We start from the raw sequence: 24,847 nt of genomic DNA, 5'->3' as shown, positions 1-24,847 counted from the left end.
CAAGTGAGTGTGTTTGTGAATGATTTTTCTGTTTAAACTCTTGTCCTGTTTAGCTGGAAAACTGTAACTATGCTGTAGACTTGGGAAAGCATCCAGCTAAATTCTCCTTGGTTGGCATTGGAGGGCAAGATCTGAATGATGGAAACCCAACACTGACACTGGCCTTGGTCTGGCAGTTGATGAGAAGGTAGGACCCCTCTCAAACATGTGAAACTTGTGAATGAAGTACAGAATTTGGGAAGTTTCTTCCATGAGAGCGTTGCAGCACCTGGAACAGGTCACCCAGAATGGTTCTAAAACCTCTGTCCTTTGGGGATGTCTGAGACAAACCTGGACAAAACTGTGATAGAGCTGCAGATGAGAGGCTGGAGCAGGCACCTCTGGACAGCCTGTTGGTGGACCTGTGATCATCCTGTGACAAGGATCACCTCCCTCTCACCTGCTTAAATCTGGTCCACAAGCAGAAACCCTGAGCAAGAACATTACACAACTTTTATGTTCTGATTTTTAATTGGAAATTGAGAGGGAAATATTCTGCTTTATATCCCTCTTTTGCATTGGAATGGAGGAAAGAAGAAACTTAGTAACATAAAGTTGGTCTTTCTGTTACATAGTTCTGAAGAACTGTAAGATTATACAAATATATGTCTAGAAAAAAGATGTATGGTAGCTCCTAATTTGACATTAGAGGTCTGATTGCCAAGTCCTGAGGTAAATACACACCTTTTAGATAGTGTGTTACCCCCACTGGAGCAAATGCTCAGTAATCCAACAGATTAACAAGTGTCCTGAGCCCAGGCAATTTTGTGAGCTCCTATTAAAGCGCATGAAATGCTAGAAAGACTAAATGCTTTAACAGAAATCACACTTCAGATAAGATACATGGTTCTTTCTTTTTGCTGAAGGAGTTAAAAAAAAAACACCAAGCCCAGAGCTGAGACTATGTAAAGACTTAACAAACTGCTGTGGCTCACGTTGCGTCCTGGCTGCATGGCTTTGTCCAGGCTCTGTGCCTAATCTTGTTTCCTCTGCTGCTTCTCAGGTACACGCTGAATGTCCTGGAGGACCTGGGTGATGGTCAGAAAGTCAACGATGACATTATAGTCAGCTGGGTAAACCAGACCCTGAAAGAAGCTGGCAAGTCCACCTCCATCCAGAACTTCAAGGTGCAGGTTCTCTTCTTGCCTACAAAAGGAGACGAGTACCCAAAAAGTTTTTCCTCAGCTGGAGGAACAGCAGGGGCATTTTAGAAAGGAGTTTAAACAGGACAGGATTCAGTCTGTGCTGGGAACAGAGTGGCTTCAAGCTACTAGATGGGAGACTGTTTAGGACTGCCCATAGTGGGGAATAATGTCAGAGGAGGGAGAGTGGTCAGGACCTGGGGCAGAGATGGGAGCTGAGGTGCTGGCAAGCAAAGGGGCTGGAGCTGGTATGCATATGGAGATGAGAATTATGCCTTGGGCTGTGCTCAGCAGGGCAGAACTGCTGTGCCTGCACAGTGGTTACTAGTTTGGATTTTCAGAGCACTTGCAGTAAATTGGAGTAATAGTATTGTATTATCACCAAAGGTGAGGCAGCAGTTTGGTTTCTCCTCTGGTTCACCTGGGAATAGTCACTAGCACTGCTGCTTTGAAAAGGCTTTGAAAAGTTTAAAACTACTTCAGTTGCACATTGCAGCAGAATTGAGGTGAGAATTATGCTCTAAGGATTGGACACTTATCTTTACTTCTCTGTCCCTATATTTGTAGGACAAGAACATCAGCACGAGCTTGGCAGTTGTGGATTTAATTGATGCCATCCAGCCTGGCTGTATCAACTATGACCTAGTAAAGACTGGTAACCTATCAGAAGATGACAAGCAAAATAACGCTAAGTAAGTTCTCTCTCATAAGCTGTTTTGTATTCAAAGGGTGCACATTCAATGTGCTGGCCTCAAGCTGCAGGTGTTTTGAGCACTGTTTATTGCTGTGGCTTTCAGTCTCTGTTAGCACAGTGCTTTTTACACAGGCAGAACTTAGTGAAATTGAGTTGCTGTCCTTGCCTGTGACACTGGAGGGAGCAGTTGTCTGAGCTCTGGCTTGCTGAGAGAAATGCAGAGCAGCTCTGGCAGTTCTTGCCAGTAATACTCTATTTCTCACCTGCTTGTTCAGGCGTTTGAAGTGTTCAGCTGGTGGCTAAGAGTTTTGAAATGAAACCCTTGTATGTCTTATGTCTTGTTGAATCATCGTAGATTGTCAAGTTTAAAGTATGCCTATTAAAGCATGCCTTTGAAATGTGTGTTCTGTGACTGTTCTGCAGTGGCAGAATGACAGCAGAATTTCTGGCAGATAATAGTCTCGCTTTGTTATTCATAAGGAGCAAAGAGAAGAGGAAATATTACATGATTAATCCTTCATTATATATGCTATTATCCCTAACAAATATTAATTAAGATTCTTTTTTATTCTGTCGGTAAAGTGGACTTGACATTCAAATGTCAATTTGCACATTAAAAACACCTTACTGTGGAAAAAGAAAACATGGAAGATGAGAAAAACTTGTAAAACAAAAGGATGTGGTGTGACCACACTGTTCTGCATCTTGAATCTTAATAAAGAATAGGTGTAATTGTGTTGGATGGCGCAGGATTTGACTCTTTATTTACTGGGAGCAGTCTCGGTGCTGACCACCTTCTCTTTCCGTTGTGAACAGGTATGCAGTGTCCATGGCAAGAAAAATTGGTGCCAGAGTTTATGCTCTTCCAGAAGATCTTGTGGAGGTGAAGCCAAAGATGGTCATGACCGTGTTTGCCTGCTTGATGGGCAGAGGAATGAAGCGAGTATAAAGGGGATAATTCATGTAAAGAAAAAAAAAAACCCCAAAATGCAACAAAAACCCAACCTGCCACCCTGGGTGCATGAGTAGCAGATCAGTTGTGACCACGTTGAAATGCTGTTGGCCTTGGAACTGTTGAAGTTCAAAGGACTTTGTTTTGCTTTGCAAGACAAATTTATCAAAATTCTCAGGGGGAGGAGTTTTAACCAATAGATGTGCTCTTTTCCCAAAGGAAAGTTTAACTTATCAAGAGCTCACAGAAATGCATTCATAGCAGACCTGCATCTTGCAATATTGCTCTGGAGCTGTTTTCACTCCATTGTTTCTCAGATACTTAATGTGTGATTTTTTTTTACCCTTGAGGGCTATAAGGTGGTTGGTATGAGTTGTAATGGAAACAAATCTAATTTCTAGCTGCAGTCCACTTTAATTTCTACCATACAGTCCAAGCATATTTTAGGTTTGACCACATCCTTAATTTTGCAAATAAAGCTACAGTACAAGTTGGGACCTGCAGGCCAGCTCACAATGCTAAATGAGAAATGTGTAATTAGGAAGATGTACTTCCTCTGGTATTCTTTGTACATGGTGCTTTTTTGTACATCTAACTATTTTGATTACTTTACAAATAAAACATGGCAGTTTTTTCTCTTTCTGCTTATAAAAAGGGTTTTTTTGGTTTGTTTGTTTTTTAAGGTTATACCTTAATATGATAATACCACCATCCTTGGACCTCTTGCAGTAACATATGATCATGTTGCTGATGGCATGGTTACACCTGAGATTGGAAATGAATGCATTTTTGTATGCATCTTGGTTCAGTTCTGTGCACCTAGAAAATAATTTTTACAAAAATCTGCATGAAAACGACAACTTTTTTTATTTAAAATGCTGTTAGATACAAAACCATACTACATTGTGGAGAGGTTTTGTGCAGGGAAGAGGCAAATGGTATAAACAGCAGGGTTCAATAAAGTGAACAGCAAACGTGCTGGAATATAAAATTATTTTTGCAGATAAATGAAAGGGGATGCATTTCAAAAGGGGATGCCAAGCCAAAGAATGAAGATGCTGTATCTATAGGATTTAATATTCTCTTGCTTTGGCAAGCTGTTTGCTATATTTTGAGATCATATTGCTATTCCAAGCTATTCAAAGTGATGTAATATGGTGGCAAAACATTAGTTGAAATAAAAACATTTAAATACACGCTTCTCTCCTTATTTGCACCGACCCAGCACAGCAGCCTGTCTTCACTTGCAGCTGATGCTTCTGGGCTGCAGTGCCACACACACAGTCTCTCTTAATCTTTAATGGCCTGATATAAATCTGATATTAGGTACCGGTCCTTCAGAGCATGTTTGAGGGGTTGGTGCTGCTGGGAGCACAGCAGGGAAAGGTCCCTTAGAGCCAGAGTTTGTTTGAAGCAGCAGCTTCTGTGTTGCTGTGCCTTGGGGCTTCAGAGATGAATGTTTGTATGAAGGTTAATTGAAATAATTATAAAATTAAAATTATTTTAAATTAATAATAAATTTTGGTGCGTGTAGGAGATGAAAAAAGGGCAGGTGAAAAGGGGAGGAATTTGACAGGGAGCTGAAGAGGGGCTGGGACACCTGGGAGGGGATGAGCAGGAGCCCTGCCTGCTGCAGGGGTGAGGGCATGGGCTGCGATGGCACCAGCTGGGAGAGCTCCCTGCTCCCAGCGTGGAGTGTCAGCAAACCCACCCCAGTGATTCCCTGCATGGATCCTTGTGCAGAGCTGGCTGGAAACTTTCCACTGGTACATTTTTTTTTCACAAGAAAAGTATGTTAACAAGGCTTCCCACAGGAAATTGCATTTTTTCACTCAAGATGGAGCGATATACCGTAAGTCAAGGCACGGCCGTCTCACTGAAGCAGTGTTCTGGTGATTTATGGCACTGGCTGGGGGTGTGGTGTAATTAAGGTCAAAATTCCTGGACTTTGGAAGTGGCCACGTGCATCTGTCGTGTCTTGCTTCTTTTGCCTCCTGGTACTAGGTTAAATGGTTACTTCGACAGTTACAGAATGGGAAAGCATCACCTTGGGCCGGATGTATTTAAGAAAGAAAAGTTTGGAGTCCAAGTGGATCTCTTAGACTCAAAGTCCAGTGTAGAGCCATCAGGACAAACCCAGTGCTTTCTCTCCTTAACAATCAGGTTTTCAAACAGTTTGTTTTGTCAAACACACCTAAAATTTCCAAGAAGAGGTGCAAACTTCAGCACATTTCCTTCTTCCTGCTACTCTTTTTGCCCTTTAATATTAAATTATTTGTTAGTATTTATACTTTGGTTTGCTTCTTCAGTTACATGCTTTTTGTTCACAAGTTTTTTTTAGCAGTGTCAGCTTTGTTCATAGTGAATTTTTTTTTTAAACAGTTGGACTTGCTGCTTCCCTTGTCCTTACCCTTAATCTTAAGGTCCTCTTTCAAATGTCTTTGCAAGCCCAGACTGCCTCCTCAGGGCCTGTGTTTTATGGCCTTTTTCTTGTATTCCTTGCAAGTTTCATTTTTTGTGGATTAAAAATGTAGCCACATGTTCTACCTGAGCATACTGTGTATAACTTGTTACATGTTTCTGTGACTTTTTATCATAGCACAGAAGAAGCAATTTAGTTGTGCTCCCCTTACTGTTTAATGAGCTGGTGGTATGAAAGTGTAATGAATATTTTCTCAAAGTGTTCAGAGAAGGCAAGGTTCTTGTCCATATAAATTTTTCACCAATTTTTATAATTTAATGGAAAAAATTGTATCATTTGGGGACTTAAGAAATTGCTGAGGTGGGCTTTGCTTGCTTTTTTATTTCTGCTTTTTTCTATTGCAGCTTGATAGAGAGGAATGCAAAAGCAAGAAAGCAGCTGCAGTTTTTTTTCTATTACTTCTCAAAGTATATGGAGCTGAGGAAAGTGAGGATGGTGAAACAGCACAAAAAATGTCAGCAAAGATTTATTGCATTGACCGTTAAATACTTTGCACAAACCTAATCACAAATACAGTGAGGATGCAGCATGTGTGGTTTTGTTGTGAAGCCCCACTTCATCCCTTCCCTGGTTTAACAGCAAAGGTTGGTCCTGCCCTGCACTCCATGCCAGGTTTCCCATGTCAGAATGTGCTGGTTTGTTTGTTTTCAGCCCTAAACAAGGGTTTATTTCTCTCTTATCAGCTTGGGGTAATTCCTCTAAGGACAGGGACAAACGTGGTATGTCTGGGACACATTCCATTGCTTCCTTCAGCGAGCAGCACCAAGTAAACATTGGATAAGGGTTTTTAATATACCTGCACAAATGGAAAATTCCATTTGGGAGGACAGAGAAGGCTGATCTGTGTCTCCCAGCAGCTGAAGGGAGGCAGACTGGGAGTATGGCACCGGAATTGTGCTGTGACAGAGCTCCTTGAAGGCATGCAGGGAGACACAAATTGTACAGACCATCCCTGAGAGAAATGACCTCTTTGCAGGGGTAAATGCAAAGCCACCTTGGCTGAGGTTCAGTGAGGAACAGCTGAGTGATAAAATGTTTTCTATGGTGGTGTTTTTACCCACACCTCCAACACTGTGGCACATTTTGACAGCAGAGATCCCCTTGTGCCCACTGTGGGAAGGTACCAGTGCTTACAGCCATGCTGATGGTCTGGGCCTTTTCTAAGGACTCCAGATGTCCTGGAGCACATGCACTTTATTCCTATTTGAGCTATACTCACAATATGCCCAGTATGGGCTGGGCACAGGAAGGCAGCCCATCCCAGGGAGGTCACACCTGGCTGTGGTCAGTTGGAAAATGGGGAGGACAGAGGGGAACATGCTTCCCACCCCCACACCACCAGCACAAGCCCTAGCCCTGAACTTGCCAATGTGAGCATTTGCATTGAATTTTTACGTTAACATTTCAGGTTAGAGTATTGCACATGAACAAAATAGTTTATTCCTACATAATAAAATCCCCATATCTCCATATAAAAATCCACCTGCCGTGAAAACCGTTGTTCATAAACCAATTCCAAGAAAAATAAACAAATAGCCTCCACTTTATAACTGAAACACCATTAAAACGTGGCCACCACAGTGCCCCATCCCCTCTCGTTGTACCATGTGTGGCAGGCCAGTGCCAGCAGGATGAGCTGGCCGGGCAGGGCAGGGGGTCTGGGAGCCACACTGGTACCAGCCACCCTGCACTTGTCTTCACTGGCCAGCTCCAATGGCAGGGTGCAGTCCCCCAGGTCCCCAGGGAGGGGCTGCTCAGGTGCTGTTGTGTTGGGAGGGCTCAGGAAGGGGCAGTCCAGCCCCTCGATGACAGCCCGGCGTGCGGCTGTCCAGCGCCAGAACCAGAGCAGGCTGCAGTCACACCTCCAGGGGTTCTGGGACAGGAACACGAACTTCAGCTTGGTCAGTTCGGTGAACAAACGCACGGGCAGGGAGCTGAGGTTGTTCCTGCTCAGGTGGAGGAAGTGCAGCTTGTTTAGGTACAGAAAGGCGGAGTCTGAGATGAAGGAGATCTGGTTGTTGTTCAGGTACAAGTTCCTCAGGTTGAGCAGCCCTCTGAAGGTGCAGCCGACACCAGTGATTCTGTTGGCTTCGAGGTGCATGGTCTTGAGCTGGATCAGTCCTTCGAAAAGCTGATTAGGCAAATCAGTGATGAAGTTGTGTCCTAAATTTAACATGCCCAATCTGAGAAGCTTTGCGAAAGCTCCATTTTGAATGATCCATATCCGATTCTTCCTGAGGTTCAGATCGCACAGGGCTTCCAGGTCCTTCAGGGAATCTCTGCCGATGGCTTCTATGTGATTGCCCTCCAGGGACAGCCTGGTGAGGCTGGATAGGTTCCTAAAGGCTTGTGGGACATACCTCATGTTATTGGAGGCTAAATCAAGGTTTTCCAAAGAAGGCAAGTGTGAAAATAGAAGTGGGTGGATTTCGAAGATATTGCAGTGGGACAAATCCAGGCTGATGAGGTTTAATAGTCCTCTGAAAGTGTTTGCGTGCAGGTAGGTGAGGCGTGAGTTCCTGCTGAGGTGCAGCTCTTGCAGCCTGCTGAGAGCATGGAAAGTTCCTGGGGTCAGGAAAGTCAGATTGTTCCCATCTAGCCAGAGGCTGTGAAGGAAAGTCAGGTTTCTGAAGGTATTGGTATTGAGAATCCGCAAATAATTGTTGGAGAGGTTTAGAGAGATGGTGGATGCTGCTATTTCTCCAGGCAGGGCTTTCAGTCCAGCTCTGTTGCAGAGGATAGTCTCTTCAGGGGTACATTTGCACATGCTCGGGCATGGATTGGAGACATTCAGACTCAGCCCAGCCTTTGCTGCACAAGTAAATATAAATATAACGAGAAAGAACATGACCACCCACACATCAGCCACAGCATCTAGTACCTGATGGATAGTAGAGAAGGAGGCAAGAAAAAGAGCATGTACCTTTTAGGCAGGTGAACCACAGGCATGGCAGGGTCAGTTGGACTGTGCACTGTGAAAATAAATCAGCTGGTTCCTCCTGCTGCAGCCCCGTTGGGATTAAGTGTTTAGGAACGTCAAAGCTGATTGAGCTGGGAGGCAGGGAGACTTCTCAGCCCAGCATCATGCTCTGATAGTGGTTTTTCCCACCTCCTGCCCTCTGCAAACAGCAACAGGTTGCAGACTTCCCCTGGCAGCTGTCTGGGAGAGGCTCCTGCTCATGGGTTTTCACCATTCTCAGAGTCTTCTTGCCTGTTGGCTCAAAAAAACTGGTCTGGGAGGAATTTTTGTGATTTTCTCCAGATGGAGCTTCAGCAAAGGCAGTGGAAGGTGGCTCTGCCATCCAGGTGTGGGTGAGGGCTCTCATGCCCTGCATGGCTGCACACACTGACATCTGCCCCAGGCTCAGGGAAATGCAGCTGTGACCAAGCCTTGGTGATGGCTGTGACTCCTGCAGTAAGATGGGAGACTGCCAGGAGCTGTGCAAGACTCATGTTCTCTGACAGCTGGGAAATCACAGGGGAGTGCTGTGTCCTGGCAGTGCCTCTCCTTGGGATGAGCCCTGAGCCAGCTGTGAGTGGTGAAAGATGAACCCTCTGGCTGAAACATGGAACACCCTGAGGGTACACTGTCCTTCCCAGGGCACTGCCTGTCTCCAGCACGTCTGAAGATGCCACTGAGCAACTGGAGCTAGACTTGGGTCTTTAAAAATCTGTGTCCTTGCCCCTGCCCTGTTTTTTTAATCCTATATCCACAGTGCAAAGGGAAACTGCATTTGAGAGCCTGATTGATGAACTCAATAGCCAGGGATCAGCAATCTCCAGACTGATCATTCTGCAGGAGGACCAGACCCAGGGCTTGCAGCTGATGTGTCCTTAGGCCAGCCAGTGACACAATTGCTGCTCTTATTTTTTGTCACTCTTTAAATTTTTCTTTTCCACTTCTCTCTGCTGGAGTTCTCATCTGTTCTGATGTGCTTGAAACACCTTTTGCCAGCCCTCTGCCTTCCAGTGCATTTCCTTGCTCTTAATTTCTTGGTCTGTCTCAGTTTTTTCTTTTTTTCATGTTTTAGAAGATTGGGTTTTCTTTCTCTCCCCTGTTCTGCCAGCTCCGCCCAGACAGTGGCTAACCCTCCAAATATATAGCATGCCCAACAGTAAGTGTGACCCGGACAAGTTTCCAGCTCTTGTTTTCTCAGCAGAAGCAGATTATGTTTCCTGTGCTGTTAAATAGCTCTGTTGGCTTCAGCTAGTTCTGTTTTCTTCTTCATTTTTTCAAGCAGCAATCCCCTGAAGAGCAGCTTCTCCCTGGAAGCCTGGCCAGGATGACCATGTTGTGTAATGGAAACCATGTTCCAGCTGTAAACAACATCACTCATTTAGTTAGACAGGCTTTGGTGCAGTGTTGCTGGGGGCCAAAATCTGGTTTCCACCAAGAGCAGCAGTGCTGGCACCATGCCCAGGGACAGGTCCTGGGAGCCCCAAAGGAAGGTGGAAATGTGCACTGCTCACCCCATCCAGCTGATTGTTTCTGGGGTCAGGCCAAAGGTTTTGGTGGGTGAATCAAATGTTTTCTGTATTTCCTGGCTCAGCTTGGACTGCTCCTTTGAGGACATCACCTTGGAGGGGTGTCCTACTGCTGGGATCTGCCTCCTAATGCAGCACAGCTAGGAATACCATCACTCTGTGACTTTGTCACTGCAACCCTGTGAAGGAGACAGGTTTCTGTGCAGGACAAGTGAGCTGGACTGTGTGTGCTTGGAAATGCTCTTGCCTTTGGCTAAAGTTTGTAGCTCAGGCTGAAAAAGATGGATTTCTTACTCTGATGTCCTTTTTATTTTACACAGGTTTTATTTCTGGTTGTAAATTTTTATTCTACACAGGCTTTATTTCTGGTTGTAATTCTGGCTGTAATTCCAGCAGTGTTACCATGTTATAGCTCTTAGTTAAGCCCAGTGCTCTCTGTAACTCTCCTCGATTTCTTATTGGAAATTTTCGGACCAAAAGCATGCAGCTCCTGGAGCCCATTGCTGCCAGATGTTGCTTAACTGGACTAAAACACTGTGGTGGAACAGGACCACACAGCTGCAGAACTGTTTCCTTGCTTTGGAGCCTGTAGGGCTGAGGAAACCCGTAAGTATCAAAGTTACCAGATTTTTACACTTTGTCACAAGTTTGGCAATTCCAGTTTCTCCCTGTAAAGATTCCACAAAGCATGGAAGTGGGCTGGCAGCTGCCTTGCCAGGACCTTGGCTATGGTTGCCTGAACTTGCTGATGGCAGCCCTGGTTGCAGCTGGCCTTGGGCTGGAAGCAATGCAGTGTATGCCAACACTCAGCATTATGAGAGAGAGAGCTAAACCTTTGCTGGAGGCTGAGTGCTGGTCCAAGAGAGCGGCCACAGGAATGTCCTGTATGTGCTGCAGTGCCTAGTGCTCCTGTGCAGGAAATGCTGAGCATTGCCTGTCCAGCTCCAGCTTCCTGAGCATCTCTACTGCAGTCATTGCCATGCCAAGTGCTGCAGAGACAAGGTGAGGACGTGCTCCTTGAGAAGAACTGACAATGTGAATTTTTTCTCTACCTACCTTTTTAACAAACCTTCCCTTTATGGTCAGTTCAACTATTAGCACCCTGCTCTTGGGTTCTCTTTTCCAGGCTCAGCTCTTTGTGCTCCACGTGCAGGGATTTTGATTGTCTCACTCCATCTGCTTGGAGGGTTTCTGGAGTGCATCATGTGTTTTGGCTGAGGTGGCTCATCCACCCGGCTTCGATGGAAAAGCTGAACCACTTTAGGTTTTCTGTTAAAATGCATTCCACCCACCACATGACCATGGTTGTGTTTTTGTCTTTTTTTTCAGTCACTGATTTATCTGACATCTGGGATTTATAGCCCAGCACATCCCCTTCAGAAATTGTTTGTAGCTGATGTCAAGAGCCTTGCCTAATACTGTAGATTTTAAGGAGATTAGTTCTCTTTAGAAGATGGAGGCAGCAGTCAAATCATCTACTTGAGGATGGTCTTGGTGGTCTAATAAGTTAAAAGAGCAAGGTTTGCTTTTTTAAACTTTTTGTTGGGAAAAGATGGAATGAGTAGAATCACTTAAAACTTTGTTGGTTAAAAGATTGATTAAATAAGCTGGAATACACAAATGTCAGGAATAATCTGACACTCCCAAAGCTTTATCTCGCTGGTAAACTCTCTTTCATGTGTACCTTAGTGTTCTTGGAATGTAAGAGAAATTTCTAGTAAAAACACTTAAAAAGTGGGAAAGCTGTTTGCAGTGGTTAGAGTTCAAAATAGTAATGGGAAAAAGGTTTTTATTTTTAAAAGATCTCTGGAAAGAGACCCTATAGGTGCTCTGTAACTCTATAAAACTTTTCAGAGAGTCCTAACTCTTCCTAAATATCACCTTGAGACTCTAAAAAGAAATGTGAAGCATTCTCCCATATCCTTTAAGTGCCAGGCTCTATACAACTATATTAGTACAAATAAAGCAGAAGTTAGACAGGGGGGAACTCTCTCCCACAGGCTATGGGCACCAGTGTCTTGACTTCTGCTGCTCATCACGGCAGCTGGTTTGAGAGAAGTGAGCAGGAGAAAATCACCTGTGATGATAAATTATGAAAGCTGACTGTGGGTTCCTGTTGTGATCTCAGTTGCTGAAATGCTGTGCTTTGCCACTGGTGCTACTATGGCCATTAGGGCTCTGTGCCTGTTTTTGGCAACCCCTGGAGTCTGGTGTTGGGGGTATGGCTGGGAGCTGTGCAGCAGTCAGGAATGGAGTTTTGACCAAGTCCTGCTGCTTTCAGCTAGAGCAGGCATGCCCCAAGAGGAGGCAGCAGTGCCAGGATATGTGTGCAACTCCCTGCCTTTAATAGTAACGGGTGCAGCTTGTTTTCAAAATCATTTATGTGTTTGTTTTCTTTACTATTTTTAGAAGCTTGTAAAATGCTTACAGCAAATAATTTGAACAAACAATGTCTCAGAGGATAGCCTTGATCTTGGCAGTGCTATTGGCTGGACACAACCATCTCTCATAAAATAATTGCTTTGGATAAGTTTTCTGCATGCTGGAGGTGGAAAGGGTATCCCTCTTCCCTCCCAAATGCCTCTGTCACACTCACTGAACTGCTCCAAAACAGACCTCTTCCAGCACAGAAGGTCTGCTCAATGAGACAAGATACTCTCAGAGTATCTGATGGGCCCTGCCTTGTGGTCATTGCTGTGTTGCTGTGAAGTGAAAAAAGCAGGGTTTTGGTTTTTTTTTTCCTGTGCAGGAAGTGCTCATCATTGCCTGCCCATCTCCAGCTTCCTGAGCATCTCTACTGCAGTCATTGCCATGCCAAGTGCTGAGGAGACAAGATATGGAAAAAGCTTAGAAAAACACCAAAGGTCTTTCTCCAGGCCTGCTTAGTTCTTTCACCTGAAATCATGGCTCCATCAGGGAGAGTGAAACACTGACCAGGGCCTTGCCTTTGAGAATGCTGGCAGTTCTCCCTCTTGGCCAAAACACTGGGTTTGCAGACACCCACTGCTAGAACTGATAGTGCTTTAGAGGTAAATGAGACAGTGAACTAACCCAGCAAGAACCATGGATGCTGGATGGGAATAGGATTCACTGCCTTGGCCTTCAACTTTCAAGGTCACTGCTCACAACACCTCCCTTCCCTGAGTCCCCAGGAAGGATGCAAGCAATCAGCTTTCTCTGATGGAGTGCTCTGGGGCTGGGGAAGGGTGAAGGAGATTCTCCAATCTTACTTGCAGGACTGAGCAATAAATCCCTGAAGAAACTCTTAAACAAACAAATGCTGGAAGGAGGAATGCTTAGAAAAGTTCATGGAATGTTGGGGGAACCCAGCTGCAGGCAGGATGGTTTTGGAGAGTGTGTGCAGAAGGCCTGTTGTTTGGCACAACACACTCCAGAGTCACAGCATGTTTTGAGTTGGAAAGGACACACAAAGATCATCAAGTTCAGCTCTTCCAGCCCATGCAGGGATCAAACCTGCAAACCTGGCATTATTAGTGCCATGCTCCTTGCAACTGAGCTAATCCCAGGGTCTGGCATGATGAAAATCATTGCCTTGGAATGATGTGCTGGATCCCCGACTCCTGCTGTCAGCTCTGGGACCAGGGAGTCAGGGAATCCTGCTGTAAATAAACACCAAACACAGCTACAGTGATCTATGCTGGGCTTTGCATCCTGGGGAGCACATTAATAAAAGATTTTTACCCCTCTTTCTTTCTCCAAAAGGAACAAATCAAGCTCATGAATACAGTTTGCATCTGGATCTCACATTACTTTGAGCCTTTGGCAGGCTGGCAAGGTTTAGCCTCCAGGGGTGATTCTGACAGCCTTCTGGCATAGTCAGACAGGCTGCTTGTTTGGAATATTCCATCTCTGACACCAGCAGCACTTCCCTGCAAAATCCGAGACCTAGGACTTGGAGTGGATGGATCCTTTTCTTTTTATTTGTACAATTGATCAGAAGGTGCTATAAAAATTATGTCTTGTGGTGATTTGGGTGGGGGTTTTGTTTGTTTGTTTGTTTGTTTGTTTGTTTGTTTGTTTTAACACTTCTGGTGACCTTTTGACCTCTTTAGGTGTATGGACTTGAAGATAGAAGGACAAACCTAAGGGCTGTCTGTGAGCTAGCAGCAAATTTCTTGCTCCTCTTGAACTGTGATTTTTTTCAGTTGGTGTAAAAGACATTCTTAAAATCCTTCCCAAATCCAACCCTCAGAAACCTCAAGCTTCAATAAATTTAAAATCAAACGGGCCTTGTGTTGAAAACTCTCAACTTTCATAACTTTTGCAGCCAGATGAGCAGTGAAAATGCCCTGCCTTGTGCTGCTGGGCTCTGGTGCAGCAGATCCATATACTACATTTACCAGCCTGGCTGAGGAAAACACATCCCACAAGCTCAGGGGGCATTATTAGCTCAACTGCACCACTACATGGCATAAGGCTGTTTTGTGCATGGACAACTTGGGCATCTCACAGTCCTACAAGATGTGCAGGAGTGGTGAGAAGAAGGAAAAAAATGATGGGGGAGATAGAAGAGAGAGGGATTTGTACATTAGTGACAGGAAACTTTGTAGTGAGAACCTGGGATTAAGTAAGGAATCAGATGCACTGATCAAGGAATCAGGGGAAAGAATGGGAGCAGGATTTGTCAAAGGGCAGCCTGAGCTATGACCCCAATGCACTGGGTGCATCAGTGGCCATTTCTTGTCTGCTAAAATCTCGGTTTTGTAGGCAAAACAGAATAAACACAGGCAGCCCCGTAAGGATCAAACCTTGTGTGGAAATGAAAACTTTATTTATAAGTCTAAACAACTAGTGTTTGTTACTTTTGGAAAATAAACATTCCTGTGCATTTTTTCCTTCCCTGGGTGTTTGCTGAGGAATGGAGGAAAACCTTTTACTGATTGTTTGTGTGCAACTAGCAGCAAGGACTCTTGGCTGAGGGTGTCCTGGCATGTCTTGTTACCAAAAAAATATTAAATATGGTTTAGAGTGAGTGCTGATATCATACAGGTCACTCACCAGTGAGCCAGCAGTCCTGCAGACCCCAGGCAGGGTGCATATAGGGGAAACTGGTGGCAAAAATGTACTGAGTCTCATCATGCAGCACTTGCAGGACGGCCAGGGTCTCATTTCAGCCAGAAAGGCTTTAATTTAGGAGGGATAGGTTGTGTTTGACCAACCTGGTCTCCTTTTATGATGAGGTGACCTGCCTGGTGGATGCAGGAAGGGCTGTGGATGTCTATTTGGACTTCAGCAAGTCCTTTGACACTGTTTCCCACAGCACACTCCTGGATAAGCTGGCAGCCCGGGGCTTGGACAGGAGCACTCTTTGCTGGGTTAGGAACTGGCTGGGCCCAGAGAGTGGTGGGGAATGGTGAATGCTGAATCCAGCCGGGGACAGTCACCAGTGGTGTCCCTCAGGGGTCTGTGCTGGGACCAGCTCTGTTCAATATTCTTATTGATGACATGGATGAGGGCATTGAGTCTTTCATGGGTAAATCTGCAGTCCACACTAAGCTGGGAGCATATGTCGATCTGTTGACCGGTAGGAGGGCTCTGCAGAGAGACCTGGAATAGTTGGAGGGGTGGGCAGAGTCCAATAGGATGAAGTTAGACAAGTCCAAGTGCTGAGTTCTGCATTTTGGCCACAATAACCCCCTGCAATGCTACAGGCTGGGGGACAGTGTTGCTGGACAGTGTCCAGGCAGAAAGGGACCTGGGGGTGCTGGTCACAGCAGCTGAACATGAGCCTGCAGTGTGCCCAGGTGGCTAAGAGGCCCAAGGGCACCTGGCCTGGATCAGGAATGGTGTGTCCAGCAGGAGCGGGGAGCTCATTCTTCCCCTGTACTTGGCACTAGTGAGGCCACACCTTGAGTGCTGTGTCCAGTTCTGGCCCCTCAGTTTAGGAAGGACATTGAGACACTTGAGCATGTCCAGAGGAGGGAACGAGGCTGGTGAGGGGCTTGGAACACAAACCCTGTGAGGAGCAGCTGAGAGAGCTGGGGTTGTTTATCCTGGAGAAAAGGAGACTCAAAGGTGACCTTATCACTCTCTACAACTCCCTGGAAGGTGGTTGTGGTCAGGTGGGGTTGGTCTCTTTCTCCAGACAGCAACTGGCAGAATGAGAGGACACAGTCTCAAGTTGTGCCAAGGGAAATACAGGTTGGATATTAGGAAATTTTTTTTCACAGAAAGAGTAATAAAACACTGGAATGGCCTGCCCAGGAAGGTGGTGCAGTCGCCATCTCTGGATGTGTTTAAAAAACACTGGATGTGGCACTCAGTGCCATGGTTTAGGTGAAGTGTTAGGGCATGGGTTGGACTCCACGGTCTCTTCCAACCTAGTCATTCTATGAATCCATGAAAAAGGTGAAGAGGAGTCATGACTTTCTCTCTCTTCCAGTGTTTGCTCCAAGAACAGGCACTGTATGCTTGCAGCCTGACAGTCCTGACCATCGACTGCTTTGTCGTCGTGTCCTTGAAGCAGTAAATTGCTGCACTGTGGTAAATAGAAATGCTGTGTGGAATTCCCTTTCTTTAAATAACTCAGTCTCCTTTTAGCACAGAAAATGCTAAGAACTGGACTTTGAATTATGAGGCAGACAAAGACAGAAGCTGCCAAGGACTTTTCTCTCTGCCTTGAATGTAGCACTCACCTCCAGGGGATGAGTTTGCTGATAAGCTTTTTCAACACTCTCTGAAGCTTTTTCTGGTCAAAGACATAGCTGGGCTATGGTGAAACTGGTGAGACTGATCTCCACAGCCTGTTCAGCCCTTGCTTCCACTGAAGATGGTATTAAGAGGCTGTTTTCCCTGTTCCATCTCTCCTCTGGGTCACTCTGGTATAAACAGAGCTGTTGTTTCTGGTGTGCTGCACAGCCCTGAAGCAAGGGCAGGCACTGGGGTTTCCCCAGGCCCCCACAAGTGGATACACTTCGCCCCAAGGCTCTGCTGATGCTCAAAGGATGGGATGTGCTTGGGTCCAGCACGGGCTAGTGACTGAGAGCCAGCCAGCAGCACCTGGCTGGGGCAAAGGGACACTGGCAGGGACTCCAGTGGTTGCTTTCTGTCTGGGACATGGAGCCTTGCTGGGGAGCACGGCATACATGCCTCCACTAGATGGGCAGTCATTGCAGAGGAGATCACACTCAGCCATCAGGGCAATATGTTTAAGCTTGTGGGTGTTTCCTTTGCCCCTGTTCTGATCCTCCAGGAGCCCCCTTGGGGCTCCTTCCAGGGACAGGGAGGCTGGGGCCAGGCACAGCATGTGATGCAAGGAAGGAGCAGATGTGAAAAGTCCGTGTTGTGTGAATGGAGTTGGCATGAACTCATTTTGGTTGTGTCCTATCCCAGTGCAGCCTCAGAACCTAGTCTGCTCTCAGCCACGTGGATTTGTCCTGCTGCCCTCCTCTGTCCCAGAAGTGTGCATGTCTTTGCAAGGAATAGGGCAGTGGCTTTCCCATTCTAACTGGGAGATGGGATCAGCCCCCTTACATAAGCAATGCTGTTGTGAATGCAGTGATGTCCCTCCACTTTCTGTCTTTCTGTGTTCACACTATAGTCAATTCTTCCAGGACTAATTGCCTATTTCATTCTCAAATGTATTACCCAGTGCTAAGAACTACACAGGCTGCATGGGAATCCCCCTGCCCTCAGAGATGCACAAATCTTTTCATGGAGGCTCCCACATGTTGTGTGTGCACGTGGAGGGCAGAAAAGGGCTGTGTGTGGGTGTATCCTTCTGGCCCAAGAGCTGCACTAGAAAACCACAGGGATATTTTTGTGAATTTCCTTTTCCTTGCTTGCTTGATTTCTTTTTTTTTTTCTTCCTCCCCCTTTTTATTTTTTTTTTTTTTCTGGCTGTCTTGTTGCTCTCTCCTGATTTACTGCATGTGCTCACGTGGCCTTGGAAAGGGGGGTTCTAAAACTGTTTTGCTTCCAAAAGGAAAAGAAGCTGGCAGGCATTCATATTTCAGTTCTGGAGTTATGTAGGTTAAAGTCTCCCAGCGGGAAAACGGAAGATATGAGAGAGCAGATTGCTGGTGGCAACACTCACCAGAAGGAAAACGGAAAAAAGGAGCACGGAATTCTAGAGCTGCATCCGGACGAACGTGAGGTTTGAGAGGTGGGTTTTCTGTCTGCTCTTAGAACAGAATTTCTATTGATTCAATTCAATTTGTGCTGGAATGCCTTGTGCCTGCAGTAAGAGCAGGAATGAGCAGCTCAGAGCAGATCCGAAGGCACCAGTGGCTCATGACCAGAGAGGGGGGAGTGTGTTTGCCAATGAAACTTTGTTCTCTGTAGTGCAGTACCAGTAATTGTGGTGTGGTCCCTCTGCTAGGGGACAGTGAGATGTGTAAGGCTTTGTGACTACTTCTGAGATTTCAGCTTCTATATGTCAAAGTGAAGGGCTCTGCGCATAAGAGTTAAGGATGAAATGGGACTCTAGACCCTCACTGGATATTTGTGTTCCCCAACAAAAAAGTTTTCATTTGGTTTAGGACTTGTTCAAATAGAGAACATGGACTTGTGATCAACTATTTGTGACTTTAAATACCAGCACCCTTCAGAAATTCCCCTGCTGAATTTTCATTGCTGAGAAAATATATTTAAAATTAAAATTTTGTCAGTATATCCAATGCATATTTTGCATTGAGCAAAACTACTGTACATTAAACTGCTGATACAGAAAAAAAAATTTGAAATGATCAGTTGCCTTCTGTTAAATGAGAGCTCATTACCTAAATCTGTTGTATTCGTGAAAAATTCTGTTATTTTTAGGGCTCCTTGAGAATTCTTAAATGCTTGACTGGTTCCACAAAAACTTAATTAAAAATTAATTGCCTCTTTCTAGTATGTAAACAAAATACTTGGGTATGATATTTTCCTCATTGAATTAAAAGGTCTTAAAGTTTGCAAAATGTCCTGCTCAGAGTGCAGACACGAGCTGTTGAAATGCAACACAGATCTGTCAATTAACTCTCTTATTTTAGCTGTTTTATAGCTACATTTTTCCCCTACTGAAATCCAGTCCTGATGTTTTTAAGTGAATGGCATAGAGTACTGTTAAATCCAGTGCCTGCAAAGACTGACTTATTGCTTGTGTCTACATTGAAATTATCTCTTTTACTGTTCTGATTAAAGCTGTCATGAGGGAAGGAGAAGCAGATATGTTTCAGTGAATGACATTTTGCAAAGACCCTTCAGTGTCTTTGTGTCCAGTCCTGTGAATTGAAGAAAAAAAAAATCATAAAATCACAGTTTGCTTCCCTAATAGTCCTGTTAAAAGGCTGCTTTCATGCCTGTGAAGTCCCAGGAGATGCTCAGGTGTGATGTACCTGATCTCCACTGTTGACTGCTGCCTTTTTATATTATTTTAACTGCTCAGAGTGCTGGAAATAGCATGAGAAAACTGAGAAAAGGATCCTGAGGAGCTTCAGTGTGGCCTTTGGGTCACAGAAGTTCCCAAAGTGTCTCCAGCTCTTGAGTCCATAATCCTTCTGCTCTGCTGGCCACAGAAAGCACCATCTGTAATCACAGATAAACCCCAGCTGCTCTCTTCTCTGCCAGGCTAATTAAAAAGTGCTGTGACCTCCCTAGGGCTAATTGTGTCCTGGCAGTGGGATGAAGGTAAGGAGTTCAGCAGGGCTGCCTGGTATTTCAGCACTCAGCTCACTGGTATAACTTCAAATGGTTTTTATCTTATTGTGTCTGTGTGATTTCAGAGCTAAGACAGCTGCAGAGTGCATGTCTAACACACGGTTTCTGATCTGCAGGTGAGCAGTGCAATAGGAAAGTGCTGCCAGCCCATGAATTTCCTGAAGAAACTCCCTTTCCACCAGGACCAATATGCAGAGCAACTACTCCCTGGTTGTCACCACCAGGGAAACTCCCCAAGTCCTGTCTGCAGCACTGACAAACTCACCAGCCGTGTTGCTCTCATCCCCTCCCTGCCCTCTTACCTCTTCAGATTATCAGTTTTCACTGATCCCAGCCCTCTTCTCTGCAGTTTTTGTTCTTGGCTTGGTTGGCAACAGTGTGGTGGTTGTGGTGCTCTGTCGTCACACTGGCCCCAAGACGGTGGCTAATATCTACATTTTCAACCTGGCCGTGGCAGACCTGCTGTGCCTGGCCACCCTCCCCTTCTGGGCCACCTACTATGCCCAGGGATACAACTGGCTCTTCGGGTCTCTCATGTGCAAGATCTCCAGTTCTGTCCTGTGTCTCAATATGTTTGCAAGCATTTTTTTCATTACGTGCATGAGCGTGGACCGGTACCACGCCATTGTCCATCCTATTCACTCCCAGAGGAGGACTCCACAACAAGCTTATTTTGTGGCACTGGTTGTGTGGGGCCTGGCCTGTTTGTCCTCCCTCCCAACTTTTTATTTCCGAGACACTTACTATGTTGAAAGCTTGGAGGTCAACGCTTGCATTATGGCCTTTCCTGATGAGAACTATGCAAAGTGGTCTGTGGCAACTGCCTTCCTGAAAAACACCCTCGGCTTCCTCATCCCCTTGGCAGTGATCACCACCTGCTACATCTGGATCAGGAGGCACTTGCTTAAAGCACAGGAGTTTGGGAAAAGCAGGCAGAAGAGGGACAAAGTCCTGAAGCTGGTGGCTGCTGTTGTTGTGGCCTTCCTGATTTCCTGGCTGCCATTCCACGCTTTGACATTTTTGAATGCTCTGGCTCACATGGACATCATCAACAGCTGTGAGGTGGTGGGGGTCATCGACACAGCACTGCCCTTCAGCATCTGCATGGCCTTTGCCAACAGCTGCATCAACCCCCTGCTGTACTGCTTCATTGGCAACCAGTTCCAGGAGAAGCTCCACCGCCTGTTCAAGAGAAGGGTTTATCAGTTAAACAGCCACAGGGAGAGCTCCTCTGCCAGGAAGGGCAGCTGCCCCAGGGATGCTGAAACCCCTATGGACAAAAACGGGAACCCTGAGTCTTTCCTGTAGGCACTGGGGTGTGTCAGTGCAGCTGGATGTCCCTGCAGTGGTGACATTCCTGTCTCCTCTTCCCTTTGTTTTGTGCCCATTCAGTCACCAGCTGTTGGAAGGAGAATCTGTTTTTGTTATACATGGGGATATATTTCTCCTTCCTTTTTACAGCAAGAACTCAAGTTTTACACAGAGGGAAGGTTCTGGTAAAAAAACTATATTGATGGCATTTTAAATATCAGTGTTTTGTATGGCTTAGATCAGGCAAGTGTGAAGTGTAACACAAGAAGTCTAAATATACTGAAGGACTATTACACCATGGTACAATTGCATAGGTGCTGAGTATTATACCATAAACTGATTTTCTAAAAGAGATTCTCACTAGAGAATGTGTAAATAAAGCAGTGCAGATACTTCTGTACCTACCTGTAAGAAAATATTTTTGACATTTATTTTGTATATTTTAATTTTTTAAAATAAATGGCTAAAGATGTGTGTAAAATGCATCAGATCTACTTCCAGCTTGCTTCAGCCTGGTCTCCTGAGAATGTGTGGAGACATGGCTCTGCAGACTGCTGAAGGTGGGAGGGTATTCTTGTGGGAAAGTAAAACCACAAAGTACACATTTTTGTACCTTTCTCAAGCAGGCAACCTGTCCATAAGCCACATGGTCCTTTCTTAGATTCAGTGTGGTCATTGGTGACAAAAATGCTGAAGGAAGTGAACATGCAGCATCCCACTGCTATGTGGGCATGCTGAGCCCCACACACTGTCCAGCACCCTTTGTGGCAAGGACTTGCTGGTTGTGTGGACCTTTCGCATTTTTAATGTCAATTACTAATGTAAATTTGGAGTACTGCATACAGAAATCCTGAGTGACTCTGTCTTGTCACACAAAGCAAAACCATGGTGTGAGTTTACCCATTTTAACTACAGAATGAACATGGCGGGGGGAAAAAGTATTTGGGAAATACTGATTCTATTTTGAGATTGCTTTTGATGTTTATTTGAAATTTTATTCTTCTAGAGAGATACCAATCCTCTTGGGACCTTTGGTAGGCTCAGTCTAAAAGAGGAGTCTGTTAGAACTTTTTACCTGCAGGTTGTCTGCAGGTTTTCCCCAAGGTGAGTGATCATTAGTTTCAGGGAATTGTCTCTGATGAGTTACTCCTGAGGCCTGCATTCACAGTTTTGATCCAGGGGTCAAGACAGTCTCCCTGGAAATCCTAACTGGCTGGAAGCCAGAGGAACTTGGTGCAGGTTCACTTCTCTGGTAGGGTAGGGGTAAGTTTTTTCACTGGATTGTACAAGAAATGTGCCAGTCTCAGGGTGATGTGAGATGAAAAGTTTGTGCAGGACTTGGCAGAACAGGGCCTGACCATAAGTAACCCCCTGTCCCTGTCCTACTCTGGTGTCTGCAGTGGGGTATGTGGCTGGAGAGATGCTTATCCCTGAAAGTGGCAGAGCTGCTAGTGCAGCTCCCCTGGAATGTTTTTGTTGAAAATGTTCCGAGGAGCTAATAGTGTCTGGGGCGTTGGATATTTCTGGAAGGACAAACTGTTAATTGCTTAGCAATGAGGACAGCAACCAGTTGTCCTACAGCAAAACAAACCAGCACACTTAGAAAATCACCAGGTGTTCCAGGCAGCAAACTCAGAGGGGTAATAAGGGGTTGTGGAAGATTTTTACCTTTGCTGCAATACGGGTCAGTAATGAACACAAGTGGGACATTAATTGACGTCTTTGGAGTCTCAAAACAAAAGCTAACCTGCACCACCTGACCTCCGTGGTACCTGAGCTACAGCTGTGCCTGTCCTGAGAGGAGGCACAGGCTGCACATTCTCTGCATGTCAGAGAACTTGGACCTCCTAAAAAACAAGTGTTTAACAAGGATCCTTTTGCCAGTGGGCAGACTTATGCTGATAGGGAAATACTACAGGAATTTGAAATCCAGTTACATTTGCAGCTGTGAGAGGCTGGAGAAAATGAGGATAAAGCTTTCCCAAGGAGAAAGCAGCAATGCAGCATCTCCCACAACAGTGGGGCAAACTCATATTTGGCTGCTGGAGGGCAGAGATTGATAACCACTTGCAGAGGCTGAGGCAGTTTTCCTAGAAACAGGGAAACAAAAACAAGTATTAAATGTGAGGTGAACTGAGAGGGGAGGAAAATTCTTTCTTTCGAAAAGTTTCAAATAAAATCTACCCCAAAGGCCATATTCTGCAAGAGTGACAAACTGAGTGACCCCAGTGTGACATTTTTGTTTGCTAGATCTGCCTTGTACCTCTAATAGGTCATGAATTTGAGCAGTGTGGTTAAACAAACATCCCAAAAACTCTGTCTCAAGAGGGAAGAAACAGGGGAGGTGCTGTATCAAGGATTTCACTTTATTTTTAGAGCAAACTGATTAATGTTGAGCTCTAAGAAATTTTTTCCATCATACTCAAGTTCTCATGAGATTTTTGAGGGACTTTTAACAGAAAATGTGTGTGTGGGAGGGGTATCACAGTTTCTGCATGTTGTGTTTATTTTTTCATTATTTTCAGCAAAAGAATGAGGATGGAAACTTAAGCAGGTTTCCTTCCTTGCAATTTAGAAGCCTCTTTCTTCCTTTCAAGAGAAAATTTGGCTGATGTTTGAAAATTATTCTGATATCTGTTGCAGGACTGCAACCTCTGTCAGTCAGACCCCAATATATCTCCCACCCTGGTCCTCTGCATGACCTGTGATTGCCTTAGGGTATCCTAAAAAAACACAGACCCCTCTCCAAGGTAAGAGTCCTGCAACCCTTTCATGGGGTGTGCAAGCCTGGGTCCTGCTCAGGTCAGCCTGGCCATCCCAGGGCACCCACCCAGACTTTGGGACCTTAGAGCCATTCACACAGTTTTGGCAGGGACTTTGGGAGAGTGTGTGGTCTCTTTGGGTTGCCCACTCTGCGAGTGCAGAAAGATGAATTTATAAGCAACCCCTGGGTTTTGGCTCTGCTGTGATGCAGCAGAGTCAGTGGAGAGGAAAGCCTGCTGTGGAAAGAGTGTTTTGTGATGTACTATATGGAAATTCTGACGGGTTTGGAGAGGGGCATGTCCTGAAGCACTTCTGGACCTGGCAGATGATCTTTCCCCAAAGAGAGATGGAAGGGATGGTTTCCCACATGGGTCAGTCTGTTTCTGATGTATTTGCTTCCTTTTTTAGCTCTAGTTGATTGCTCTCAGCTTAAATGATTGCTGAGACCACTTTGAGCATACTGTGTGAGTCCCTAAGCTGACTTGACTACACAACTTCAATGTACACAACAGAGAAAGCCACTGGCTTTTTTATTATGAGCTAGTGCTGGGTGGTGAGATAAATGTTTTGTTTATGCAAGATATACAATAAGAAATGTTTGGTACAGCATGTTCTCCCTGAGAAGTCAACACTGCCTGAATCTTGTACTGGCACCCACTCAGCACACTTGTCCTTGTTCCTGCCAGATTCTGAGCAGAAATATCATCTTGTCACTCTGCAGCTGACTGCCAAAACTTGTCTCCCCTTCATAACACCCACCCTGGTCCTGGCTGAAGGGCAAGGAGGTGCCATGGAGCAAGTGAACTGCTCATGTTTCCCCATGAAAATGAGGCCTTTTGGATATTCTGAGTGGCCCTGGCAGGAATGCAGGGAACCTGAAGCATGGGGATTGAGGTGGACTGGAAGCCTTTGCTCCAAGCTGACAGCCTTGCTGATCTCACCTGAAATCTCCTTCCCATGGAGGAAAATGACTGCTGTTGTTGAGAAGGGCTGCTCCATTCTACAAGGTCCTGGGATGTGCTCTCCTCACATCTGCCTGCTGCAGGATCCACCTGGGTGCAACAGAGAGGGGCTTGTTTCTGTGGTCCAGGGGCTCTGCCAGGAAGGGTATTGAGTCTCTCACGGCTTTTTCCTACCAGATATCTACCTACAGAAGGAGCCAGGCTACTGACTTCAACATCCCAGATTTCTGGTTTGAGTGCAGTGGTCAGCCCACTGCTATGGTTGTGCCAGAGCATTCTGTCTGAGACAGGATGTTCCCTCCTGTTTGCCAGGTTTCATTAGGACCAAAACTGGAAAGAAAAAAATATTATAAAAAA

The 24,847-nt window shown here is 45.4% G+C and overlaps 3 protein-coding genes across 7 annotated transcripts in view; 2 read left to right on the top strand and 1 right to left on the bottom strand.

The window, feature by feature from the left end:
- The window catches only part of PLS3 (plastin 3), an 83,532-nt gene extending 80,632 nt beyond the window's left edge, over positions 1-2,900 (top strand). For all 5 annotated transcript variants that reach the window (XM_083884597.1, XM_083884593.1, XM_083884594.1 and 2 more), the window contains 4 exons: positions 54-187; positions 1,043-1,166; positions 1,749-1,873; positions 2,692-2,900. In XM_083884597.1, coding sequence (XP_083740723.1) covers positions 54-187; positions 1,043-1,166; positions 1,749-1,873; positions 2,692-2,824 — 516 coding nt within the window. In that variant the 3' untranslated portion in view covers positions 2,825-2,900. The remainder of the gene's footprint in view (positions 1-53; positions 188-1,042; positions 1,167-1,748; positions 1,874-2,691) is intronic.
- Positions 2,901-6,870: 3,970 nt separating this feature from the next.
- LOC310922567 (uncharacterized protein) lies at positions 6,871-8,157 on the bottom strand (the record flags this gene model as incomplete). The annotated part of the gene is made up of 1 exon (XM_083883197.1): positions 6,871-8,157. One exon carries the CDS (start codon positions 8,155-8,157, stop codon positions 6,871-6,873), a length of 1,287 nt encoding a protein of 428 aa, XP_083739323.1.
- Positions 8,158-17,512: 9,355 nt separating this feature from the next.
- Positions 17,513-21,220, top strand: AGTR2 (angiotensin II receptor type 2). The gene is made up of 2 exons (XM_083883428.1): positions 17,513-17,919; positions 19,571-21,220. The coding sequence occupies exon 2, from the start codon at positions 19,644-19,646 to the stop codon at positions 20,760-20,762; it is 1,119 nt and encodes a 372-aa protein (XP_083739554.1). The 5' UTR covers positions 17,513-17,919; positions 19,571-19,643; the 3' UTR covers positions 20,763-21,220.
- The last annotated feature ends 3,627 nt before the right edge of the window (positions 21,221-24,847 follow it).

Source organism: Zosterops lateralis, assembly GCF_965231275.1.
Source record: "Zosterops lateralis genome assembly, chromosome: Z".
Taxonomy (NCBI): Eukaryota; Metazoa; Chordata; class Aves; order Passeriformes; family Zosteropidae; genus Zosterops; species Zosterops lateralis.
Note: the sequence above shows the minus strand (reverse complement) of the source record. Positions and strands in the feature narration are given on the sequence as shown.